Source organism: Argopecten irradians, chromosome 11 (genome assembly GCF_041381155.1).
Source record: "Argopecten irradians isolate NY chromosome 11, Ai_NY, whole genome shotgun sequence".
NCBI classification, from domain to species: Eukaryota; Metazoa; Mollusca; class Bivalvia; order Pectinida; family Pectinidae; genus Argopecten; species Argopecten irradians.
Window position 1 is genome coordinate 34,806,488 of NC_091144.1, and position 13,230 is coordinate 34,819,717.

Sequence of the window (13,230 nt, forward strand, 5' to 3'; positions counted from 1 at the left end):
CTGCTGCATTAAATGACATCAGAAATACATAACAACTTGTCAGGATAGTCCATCATATTGATAAATTTTAACATGTTCAATTGCTAAAACTAATTAAGGTCTCTACAAATTATTTTTAGAATTTCATTGAATTCTATATATAGCCTAAAAATCACAGGGACTTGTAACGTAGGTTGTGAGAAAGTCTGCTGTGTATACATGTGTACTATATACTATATAAAAGGACAAGGGAACCAACGGCTCGCTTGGAAGAGGTACACCTGCCTCTACAAAAGTCGCCCGTATTCCGTCAAACATTGATAAATATGTACATATTTAATACCAATATATTCTTAAATAAATTTTCGACATGGAAAACACAACTTCAAACACGAAATAATATATTAACATACCTTTATTTCACTATGAACGTGGAAAATGCAGTCAGATATCACCGATGTCGTTTTGCCTGTCCACTGAAATCTAGGTTAAACACGTTTGTGTGGATATTGTGTACCCCATACCCGGACCCGGACTGGAAACACCATATACCCGGTGTCTGTACACTAAACGCTACAATATCAATGTGGTAACGGTCAAGTACAACATTACATTAGAGTCTCCATTTAAGTTAGATTCTTCAATTAATGATATATGCATCTCAAATAAAGGTTCTTCTAAGAACCTAAACCGTGAAACTTAATTTATACAGAGTCTGAGTACAGAATTTCAGTGTAGTATCGGGTAAGGGCGAGTACACCAAAAAGGTACCCATCATCAATTACAATATGGCGGATTATGCGAACAAGAGTCGAGTGCTGGATAAAAAAAGTGTGATTCCTCGCTTAGCTGTTGGATTGGATTAATGAAAGAGTTATCAGAGATAGCCTATTTGTATTTGCAATGGGAAAATATCACCAGAAAGTGAAATGAATGCATACAAAATTTGTTACAAGGGAATATGAGTGCTTTTGACCTAGATTTTACTGGACAGGCAAAACGACATCGGTGATATCTGACTGCATTTTCCACGTTCATAGTGAAATAAAGGTATGTTAATATATTATTTCGTGTCTGAAGTTGTGTTTTCCATGTCGAAAATTTATTTAAGAATATATTGGTATTAAATATGTACATATTTATCAATGTTTGACGGAATACGGGCGACTTTTGTAGAGGCAGGTGTACCTCTTCCAAGCGAGCCGTTGGTTCCCTTGTCCTTTTATATAGTATATAGTACACATGTATACACAGCAGACTTTCTCACAACCTACGTTACAAGTCCCTGTGGTTAGAGTTAAATAACATTTCATCAATTTTGAAGCATGATCGTTTGAACATAGCATTTGACTTACCTCCTGAAAGGGATGCATGGTGATCCTTCATGTATTTTATATGTTACCGTAAAACCATGCTGGAGGAAGCCATTGATTTCTTAAACACAATTCTCTATTGATAACGTGTGTTAATGTATTGCATCAGAGCGTTAACATTCACCGTCAGAACGGAGAGCTAATTAAATCCCATCAGACGTAAATAACCTTGTGCTAGACCCTATATTAAACTTCTATCTAAGTAAATGGGGTTTTTTTGTATGCATATATTAAAATTGGTTATCTCCTTTAACAATCTATAAAAGTCACCAATAAACATTCGTTATTTATACGGAAACATTCCGGGAAAAATAATGAATAAATAAGAACACTTATCTAATGTATGGACCATTGAAACTCTGACAAGGATTTAATAATAGACCTGAAAATTATATACTACCATATTTGGAAATAGTTAATTGTCAATAAGACAATTATTCTATTTATAGCTACAGGTTATAATCATGCTTAAGTGAACATATAAATAAACGAAATATATTCTGTGTAAATGTAAATATATCAGTATAGATGGAAAAAGATGGTTCATAAGTTTATAACTTGTGTCTTATCACATTTGCATATATGCAAATAAAATATGTGTACATCAATACATCAGAACCAGATTTTATCTTTAATTATAACATTCTTTAGTTTCTCGGTCAACGTCTGCACCGATCTTTGATGTTCTAGATTAATTAAGATACATCACCATTGAATCTCTACTTTCACTTTCCTTCATGACCTCCTTCAATTTAATTTTTTTTTTAGCTGAAGTGTTACACTCACCTACTTTAGAATTCATAAATGTATGTGCACTGCAGATTTACAAAAAAAAAAAAGGTAGATAAATGCGTCTTAAAGCAATGAAATTTCGTAACATGAAATTTGAAACACATTAAAAGGTTGGAAAGAGAACATTTATATGCAGTAAAATACATCTGTTTAATATATAGTTTCTATAGATTCTATGGAAATATTTTGATATAAATCAGCTTTTAGCTAGTACTTTATCTGAGTTAAAAACCTATTTAAATAGGTGAACATATATGTTCATTGAGGCAACATTTGATTCTTTTGTACTTTCCCAAAATAATTTAACCTTAAAATAGACTTGCTATGTATGACTAAAAGATCCTGTTAAACACTTTTAAGTGGTTTGTTAGTGTTGCCCAGTATTTTCATTAATATTTATTATCACAGTTAACTACAAACGAGGATCATTTCCACTTGTTTACTATTGTATAATTCTCACTAAAATTAAGGTAAACATAGTGAATCAATATTCACTAGAGCAACTTGAACATTTACCAATTTTTTTTTCATTTTTTTCCCAATTCTGTTTTTTCCTCTCTCCAAAAAGATGCCCAAGAGGCCTTCAATGGTCACCTTAAAAGGCCACTACCTTTCCGAAACGGCTTTTAATTTTTAAAATAGGAATGTAAAACGAGATCAATAATTTTGTAGAGTCGCAGAAGTTATTAACTATACGTTTACTAGCACACTTATCATCACCTTCGAAACTGTTTAATTAGAATAAATAAAATGTTAATTTTCATAACACGGGTCGTTTTATGTTTCCCGCCGTCGTCCTAAATGCCGCGCGGTAGTTGACTATCACTGCGCCAGACGGCAAAACAGCGAAATGAATCTCCACTGTTAACGTACATTAGACAGGAAATCTTGCATATGTTTGGTGTTGTAACCTCATCTTAAGCCATCGATATATATTTTCTTTTGTTATTAATGTTTTTAAGAAACCTTTAAAGTTTTGCTCCGGAGAGGTTGTGGGCCTTTAAAAAAACATACACATTTTGCCTTTTTTTTTTTACATAATTCTGTCTTTTTCAGACACAAACCAACAATTCCAGGAATGACCTCCACTAAGAGCCTTGGATAGCTGGAGATGACCTTGTATAAGATCATGTTAACCTTGCAAGGACAAATAGAATGTGTTAAAGCTGCAAGAGTTACTTCCCCTACATTAGTGTCTAAATACCAAAAAAGTCACCAAAAACAGCAATATATTTAAGGATTTTAAATAAACATCATAAGATAACTAAACCAGTTATACATTATTTACAATATCAAAGAATTGTAAAAACAGTAAAATTTAAATAGAATTAATTTTTTTTTCCATTACCATATTTAAATCCAAGGCCTGCCGCGGTGATCAAGAGTTCAAATTACTGGTATGAATAGGATCAAGTGCACAGAAGAGAAACTGTTAGTCATAACCGAATATCCTTGTACTTCCTTCGATATCTTAACTAATTACAAAATACAGTTCTGCATTTGGAGTCTTTTAAAAACAAAACTTAATGGTAATACAGTCAAGTTTTTAAGCCTGTCTATAAAGACCACCAAAGGGACAGAAGAAAAATGGTCTTTATAGCCAGGTGGTCTTATTACACAGGTGGTCTTATTACACAGGTTGAATTATGTTGAAATTTGTCATTTGAGACCCTAGAAAAGTGATCTTATTAAGCAGGTGGTCTTTATACAGAGGTGGTCACTAAAACAGGATTTACTGTATTGTTTTTACTTTCATTTTTTGACATTACTGAAAATTAAATATGCATATTCATATACAGTGGATCATGACAGCGTAATATTCGAAGGATAACAGAGTAGTCTCCCTTGTCTATCGACCATGTTACTTAGTGAAACCTACCATAGCAACAAGGTCTTTAAAAAGACCACCAGCTCAATCAGACACCTTTCTTAGGACCAAAATAGACATTTATAACACATTATGACCTCATCTGTGTATAATGTAAGACTATACTTGCACTGCCAGAGAAACCACATTTTCCCTATCTCTCGGATGGTCTTTATACAGATCTAGAGTGGTTAAACTATACAATACAACTTACATATTAAAGTCAAATGAACTCAGAGTGACCACCCTCCCCTCCCTTCCCCTCCCCTCCCCTCCCCTCCCCCACCCGGCCCCGAAAAAATGATGAAAACTAACAAGTTATTCAAGATATACTTTAAACCAGGAGGAGGATCACAGTTTATCAGAAGATGAATCACAAACAATTTTGACCAATCAGAAATCATTTGGAACCCCTCTACAACCAATCAATATGGATGACCTTATTTACATTGCTAAACCACCTTGAAACCTTTAATACAAGATAATTATTTGTCAAAATAATAGTAATAGTCTTTTTTCAAATTTAATTAAATGCTACATGTTTTAATTCATTATGAAACATGCATATTTGACAGCATATCAATTGAGAAATTACCAGCTATCAATCTAATTTCCCCAATACAATGTAACAAACAGGATTTTGCGTTTTGCATTATTCATCCTCTGACATTCCAATATTGGATAAGTACGCATGCATGTGCACTGTGCAGACCAGACATAGCTACCAGATAGTCTATCTAATGTTGCAGCCTTTATTGATATGTTGTACATGTATTGAATCAGGATTGGCTGTGGGTTAAACACTCAATTTCCTTATTAAATGTGGAGACGTAAATTAATTCAGAGCTTAGCTAGCCATGGCTTGTACCTGCATAATAATGTGTATCCCAATTTTTCACTAATATGCGCAAAAACATGGTAAAATCTAAATAGTAAATATTTGGGATTTATCAGTAATCAGAAATTGTCATATAAAAGACAGTATGTGTCACATTAAAAGAAATATTTAAACAGCATTTCAGTTTCTAAATTCTTGAATGACCTTTGGTGTAACTTACCATATTGGTTCTACCTTACAATAATATAAATATTCATATGTACATGTACAACTTGGGCAGAATGGAAATCAACATGTGAAATTTAAGAAAGATCTTCTACTACTTTCTAGATCTGTGAAACACTGATTACAAATATCAACGATCAACATCCACAATGCATGCCTTGCTGACGGGTCCGTTCCAAAATGCAATACAAAACAAAGACCTAAGAGGACAGTCTGCATACATAAACACAAATCTGTCCTTGGATTTCATGTTTTTAACAGGTAACTCGAGCTGACTGTGTGTGTGGTATATTAGTTTAAAAAAAGACTAATATTATAAAGACAAGTTTAGCAGACTAATTACCATGTATATAGGTGAGGTTATCTAGTACAGGGGGTTACTAGGTGAAACAAATTACCAAGTATATAGGTGAGGTTACCTAGTACAAGTGGTTACTAGGTGAAACAAATTACCAAGTATATAGGTGAGGTTACCTAGTACAAGTGGTTACTAGGTGAAACAAATTACCAAGTATATAGGTGAGGTTACCTAGTACAAGTGGTTACTAGGTGAAACAAATTACCAAGTATAGATGAGGTTCCCTAGTACAGATGGTTACTAGGTAAAGGTAATTACCAGGTATATAGGTGGGTTTACCTAGTACAGGTGGTAACTAGGTGAAACCAATTACCAGGTATATAGGTGGATTTATCTAGTACAGGTGGTAACTAGGTTCAGACCATTATCAGGTATATAGGTGGGGTTACCTAGTACAGGTGGTTACTAGGTAAAGGTGATCACCAGGTATATAGGTGGGGTTACCTAGTACAGGTGGTTAATAGGTAAAGGTGATTACCAGGTATATAGGTGGGGTTACCTAGTACAGGTGGTTACTTGGTAAAGGTGATCACCAGGTATATAGGTGGGGTTACCTAGTACAGGTGGTTACTAGGTAAAGGTTATTACCATACATGTATATAGGTGGATTTACCTAGTACTGGTGGTAACTAGGTTCAGACCATTACCAGGTATATAGGTGGGGTTACCTAGTACAGGTGGTTACAAGGTAAAGGTGATTACCAGGTATATAGGTGGGGTTACCTAGTACAGGTGGTTACTAGGTAAAGGTGATTACCAGGTATATAGGTGGGGTTACCTAGTACAGGTGGTTACTAGGTAAAGGTAATTACCAGGTATATAGGTGGGGTTACCTAGTCAGGGGTGTAAAAATTTATTTCAAAGCACTAGCCCAGGGCTAGTAGACACAAAAATTTCACTAGCCCGGCCTAAATATCTACTAGCCCAGAAAAAACAGGAAAATTTATAATACCAGTATTTTTTATATAAATTCAAATATTTTTAATTGAGTGAGTTTTTTTATTATTTGCATTTACTTTATATTATTTTAATTCAAATTAACATTAAGAAAGTCTTAAATCTGTGATAATTCTAGAACACAATTTTTAGATTTTTTTGTAACCCTGAATCCGGATTCCGGATTCGCGACCTTTGACCCGGATATTAGAATAACCATAACAAATATGGCTGCCTGCTACAGGCATGGCTTTGCTGCCGACTTTTTGAGGAATGGATTCCAGTTCTTTAACATCATTTTTGTAACTATTAAATCTTACTTATCTGATAGCTGAGATGATTTATTTGATGGTTTGTATATTGTTTTTCTAGAACTTGTGTTGCAAATTACGTAACTTTCACATGAAATGCATCAATATTCACTGTGATGATCGGGAGGTCTACAGTACTGTACCAGTCCACAGTCGTCAATAAATTAGACTCCAGAATAAGATTTAAAGTTAGATACGAATATTACATAGAATTGCAATGTTTTAAAGTGTTATTTTGACTTAAGATGATGTTTTTCATTTTGAAATATCTTTGAAAAAAAGTCACTAGCCCCGGGCTAGCAGGGCTGAAATTTTCACTAGCCCAAGCTGAAAATTTGGTAGCCCCGGGCGTCGGGCTAGTGGATTTTTACACCCCTGCTAGTACAGGTGGTTACTTGGTAAAGGTGATTACCAGTAATAGAGATGGGGTTATACCTAGTACAGGTGGTTACTTGGTAAAGGTGATTACCAGGTATATAGGTGGGGTACCTAGTACAGGTGGTTACTAGGTAAAGGTAATTACCAGGTATATAGGTGGGGTTACCTAGTACAGGTGGTTACTTGGTAAAGGTGATTACCAGGTATATAGGTGAGGTTACCTAGTAGAGTGGTTACTAGGTAAAGGTGATTACCAAGTATAGAGATGGGGTTACCTGGTACAGGTAGTTACTAGGTAAAGGTAATTACCAGGTATATAGGTGGGTCACCTAGTACAGGTGGTTACTTGGTAAATGTAATTACCCTGGGTATATAGGTGGGGTTACCTAGTACAGGTGGTTACTAGGTAAAGGTAATTACCAGGTATATAGGTGTGATTACCTTGTACAGATGGTTACTAGGTAAAGGTGTTACCAGGTGTATATATGTGAGGTTACCTAGTACAGGTGGTTACTAGGTAAAGGTGATTACCAGGTATATAGGTGGGGTTACCTAGTACAGGTGGTTACTAGGTAAAGGTGTTTACCAGGTATACATAGGTGGGGTTACCTTGTACAGGTGGTTGCTAAGTAAAGGTGTTTACCAGGTACATAGGTGGGGTTACCTAGTACAGATGGTTGCTAGGTAAAGATGATTACCAGGTATATAGGTGGGGTTACCTGTACAGATGGTTACTAGGTAAAGGTAATTACCTGGGTATATAGGTGGGTTTACCTAGTACAGGTGGTTACTAGGTAAAGGTGATTACCAGTTTATAGGTGGGGTTACCTAGTACAGTTGGTTACTAGGTAAAGGTGATTACCAGGTATATAGGTGGGGTTACCTTGTACAGATGGTTACTAGGTAAAGGTAATTACCCTGGGTATATAGGTGGGTTTACCTAGTACAGGTGGTTACTGGTAATTACTAGGTAAACGGTGATAAAGGTGATTACCAGGTTTATAGGTGTGGGTTACCTATACAGTTGGTTACTAGGTAAAGGTGATTACCAGGTATATAGGATTACCGTATACAGGTGGTTACTAGGGTAAATGATTACCAGGTATATAGGTGGGGTATACCTAGTACAGGTGGTTACTAGGTAAAATGATTACCAGGTTATATAGGTGGGTAACCTGTACAGGTGGTTACTATTTAAAGGTGATTACCAGGTATATAGGTGAGGGTTACTAGTACAGGTGGTTACTAGGTAAAGTACATTACCAGGTATACATAGGTGAGGTTCTCTAGTACAGGTGGTTCTAGGTAAAGGTGAATTACCCATAGTATATCAGGTGGTGTACTTGAAAGTTAAGTACTATAAAGGTGGGTTACACTGTAAGGTACTAAAGGTAAAATTATCAGGTATATAGGTGAGGTTTCTCTAGTACTAGTGGTTACTAGGTAAAGTGTTAATTCAACCATTGATATATAGGTAGGTTTACTAGTACAGGTGGTCAAAGGTAAACTTAATTACCAGGTATATAGGTGGGTTACCTTACAGTGTGTTACTAGGTAAATGTGTTAACCAGGTATATAGGTTGGGTTTACCTAGTTTTTACTAGGCATACGATTAAAGGTTTTACCAGGTATATAGGTAGTTACCTAGTACAGGTGCATTAAACTTGGAAAAATAAACAACAGGTATATAGGTGGATTTTTCTATACACTGGGTAAAATTAAAAACAGGTGGTTACTAGGTTTTTCTATGATTACCATGGGAAAATATAGCAGAAAAATGGGGTTACCTAGTACAGGTGGTTAAATTAAAAATTACCAGTATCTTCAAAATAAGGTGGGGTTACCTAGTACATGGATTGCATTACCAATAATAAAAAACCTGTACAGGTGGTTACTAGGTAAAGGTAATTAGACCAGGTATATGATTGTGGGTTACCTAGAAACAGATGTTACTGGGTAAAGTATTACCAGGTATATAGGTGGGGTTTTACCTATTACAGGTATTACTAGGTAATGATTTAACCATCGTAAATTTTTTACCTAGTACAGGTGGTTATTTATGGTTCCCACCATCATATCCAGGTATGGAATAGGTTTACCTAGTACAGGTGGTTTTAGGTAAATTTGATCACCAGGTATATATGGGGTTACCTAGTACAGGTGGTTACTTATTGAAAGGTGTAATTACCAGGTATATAGGTGGGGTTACCTAGTACAGGTGGTTAATTTTGGTAAACATCAAATTACCTGGGTATATAGGTGGGGTTACCTAGTACAGGTGGTTACTAGGTAAAGGTTTACCCTGGGTATATAGGTGGGGTTACCTTACAGGTGGTTACTAGGTACCAAAAAATTACCAGGTATAAGGTTTCCTAGTACAGGTGGTTACAGGTAAAGGTAATTACATAGGTATTAGGTGTTTTACCTAGTACAGGTGGTTACTCGGTAAAGGTGATTACCAGGTATATAGGGTTACCATAAATTACAGGTTTTATATTAGGTAAAAAATTACCATTTTATATGTGAATTCTAATTGTGTTCTTAGGAAGGATGATACAAACTAAGCAGGGCTAACAGAATAACCCCTAAGGTTAACCAATCACAAATATTATGGCCTATGATGTATATGTTTTACCATTCTCTTGGAAGTATAAATAGGTATGTTTATGTTTAAATAATATCCAGGTTATTGTGGGGTCAATCAAATTACAAGTGGTATTAAGGTGAATTATAAATAGAATTTTTTATATAAATGTATGTGCTGTTTGGTAATTGGTAACATCATTTTTTCTTTGTCAAATATATAGAAATTCGAAAAAGTTACGATCCTGAATTAATACCATGGTGAAAAAAACAGGGTAAATAGATGTTAGCACACACGTTATCAGGTAAACATAGCATCTACCTTACCAGTATTTATGAGGTTAAATTTCAAGTACAGGTTTTATTTTTATTTACCTTGTGTATTAGATTATTGCAGAACATTAATAACTTAATATAAAGGTATTACCAGGTATATAGGTGAACCTTGTAGTGTGGTTTGTGTAACATGTTTGGTGGGGTAACATTACAGGTAATTACTAGTGTAAAGGTATACCAGGTATATAGGTCTTTTTACCTAGTACAGGTGGTTACTACTAGGTAAAGGTATTTAGGTATAAAGGTGGGGTTACCTAGTACTACGAGTGCATTTTACTAGGTAAAAAATTACAGGTATATAGGTGTTACCTAGTACTATGGTTTTAAAAAGGTTATTACCACCTAGTACAGGTGGTTACTTGGTAAAGGTGATTACCAGTAATAGAGATGGGGTTACCTAGTACAGGTGGTTACTTGGTAAAGGTGATTACCAGGTATATAGGTGGGGTACCTAGTACAGGTGGTTACTAGGTAAAGGTAATTACCAGGTATATAGGTGGGGTTACCTAGTACAGGTGGTTACTTGGTAAAGGTGATTACCAGGTATATAGGTGAGGTTACCTAGTAGAGTGGTTACTAGGTAAAGGTGATTACCAAGTATAGAGATGGGGTTACCTGGTACAGGTAGTTACTAGGTAAAGGTAATTACCAGGTATATAGGTGGGTCACCTAGTACAGGTGGTTACTTGGTAAATGTAATTACCCTGGGTATATAGGTGGGGTTACCTAGTACAGGTGGTTACTAGGTAAAGGTAATTACCAGGTATATAGGTGTGATTACCTTGTACAGATGGTTGCTAGGTAAAGGTGTTACCAGGTATATATGTGAGGTTACCTAGTACAGGTGGTTACTAGGTAAAGGTGATTACCAGGTATATAGGTGGGGTTACCTAGTACAGGTGGTTACTAGGTAAAGGTGTTTACCAGGTACATAGGTGGGGTTACCTTGTACAGGTGGTTGCTAAGTAAAGGTGTTTACCAGGTACATAGGTGGGGTTACCTAGTACAGATGGTTGCTAGGTAAAGATGATTACCAGGTATATAGGTGGGGTTACCTTGTACAGATGGTTACTAGGTAAAGGTAATTACCCTGGGTATATAGGTGGGTTTACCTAGTACAGGTGGTTACTAGGTAAAGGTGATTTACCAGGTTTATAGGTGGGGTTACCTAGTACAGTTGGTTACTAGGTAAAGGTGATTACCAGGTATATAGGTAGAACAATCTAATTAAAATTAGACTTGTATTTCTGCTCCATTTTGATGCTCTAATTAAGTTGTGCCCTAATACAAGATCTTACAACGTTAACTCCCTTGTTCGGGTCGCGATCGCCCACAGTATAACCCCTAAGGTTAGCCAATCAGCATGTTGCCTATGAAATCTTCGGTTTTGTGGTTGACTCTCTTGGAAGTATAAATGGTTTGTAGTATGTCCCGAGATGTTCTTATCCCAGACAGGGGTCATGCTGAGGTGAATCTGTGTTTATGCGAAACTATTGTTTCTATTGGTGATAGAATGACTTCAAATGATGATATATCCCGCACTAGCATCATTTCAAAGGGAAGATTACAAAAAGTTACGATCCATCACTACTGGTGACACTAGTCCTGCACACACGTTATCGGGTATCACATAGATCTAGTACGCGAATTCAAGTCCCATTATTGTTTTAGTTTATTGCAAAAATAACTTAATTAAAATTCTGTGACAAAAGTTGTAGATGTGTTTCATTTTGAGCATCATGACATTCCCTGTTTTAGTGAAAATCGATTGTGACTGTATTTATATGAGACAGCCAGGTGTCACTTGAAAAAAAAAGGAGAGAGAAAAAAAAAACTAAAAAAAATAATAAATCTTATGTTATTGGTTATTCAAATAGATCTATGGGACATTGAGCAAAAACATTGATCAATCTCGGTCATCATCAACATCGTATTTTTAAACTCTCAAAATAAAATGTCAAAATAATGATCGAAATACACGTGTGCATGAATTAGTGCACGTACATGACGAGTTCGTGCTGTCAGTCGGTTTGTATTATTACTTTTAATGGGTCAAAATGAGTACTTACCGAGTTTTTGTCCAGTGGCTTCCTATGATATTCGCGTTTACTTGCTGGAACGGCATCATCTTTGGACAAGGACATACTCATTCACATAAATGAAGGTCGGGGATAGGGATCTCCCAGAGATGTCTACTTGTCGACTGTTGTTTAACATTAACATCGTGATTATAATATACCTGAAGGAGTACGGAGAGAATTTTCCGGAATCCATTCAAATGGTATTTTTTCTCTGTTAAAAACAGGAGCAGAAAAATTTATATTTTTCTCCAGTTACAAAAGTTAATTACTTTACACCATCATCACCATTGAAAACTTCAGAATAAAGATATTTAAAAATCATTGATTGCATCCCGCAAAAAAAAAAACCCATGGCACTATATGGAATGAGACACTGATTGTGCATACTTGAAACAGATACAAAACAAATTGTTTTATATTTATTTTTGTGCTAATATTAGACATATATTAATGATTAAACATCGTAAATTGTTTTCCAGATGATAAGTATTATTTATGCTCTGTCATATCCACTTATGGAATAGTATTTTTCTTTCATACCTCGACGTTTTATTGCAATTTTACAACTATAATATCCCGCCAATTTGAATTAAATTCGAAGAAATCCACAACTGAAAGTCAATTTCCCATATATGAAAAAAAATTACGTAATATTTTCAACAAAAATTCCGTTGTTTGCATCTACCTTTCCGGAGCAAAACATAAAGGTTTCTTAGAAACATTAACAACATAAGAAAAAATATATACCGATGGCCTAAGATGAGGTTACAACACCAAACATTTGCAAGATTTCCTACGTAATATATGATAACAGTAAACAATCATTTGCTGTTTTGCAGACTGGCGCAGTGATAGTCGACTACCACGCGGTATTTAGGACGACGGTGGGAAACATAAGACGACCCGCGTTATGAAAATTAACATTTTATTTGTTTTAATCAAATTGTTCAGAAGGTGATGATACGTGTAGCATTAACGATAAAGATAACTTTTGCGACACTACAAAATTATGGATCTCGTTTTACATTCCCATTCTCAAAAATAAAAGTCGTTTCGGAATCGCATTAAAACTCCTCAAATTAAAATGAAAAAATGAATTCATTTATATCTAAAGATATACATGTATGTGCTGTAATCAGAAGAAAATTTTGACTTGCTATTTTTTCTTTGTCA

At 35.2% G+C, this 13,230-nt stretch overlaps 1 protein-coding gene across 2 annotated transcripts in view; it reads right to left on the reverse strand.

Annotated features, from left to right (window-relative positions):
• The window catches only part of LOC138335403 (hexokinase type 2-like), a 49,023-nt gene extending 36,820 nt beyond the window's left edge, over positions 1–12,203 (reverse strand). Inside the window, exon 1 of one of the 2 annotated variants that reach the window (XM_069284474.1) lies at positions 12,046–12,203. In XM_069284474.1, the coding sequence (XP_069140575.1) occupies positions 12,046–12,126 (81 nt within the window). In that variant the 5' untranslated portion in view covers positions 12,127–12,203. Of the gene's footprint in view, positions 1–1,334; positions 1,483–12,045 lie in introns of those variants that run through there. The other variant, XM_069284475.1, reaches the window with a different exon arrangement.
• Between the last annotated feature and the right edge of the window lie 1,027 nt (positions 12,204–13,230).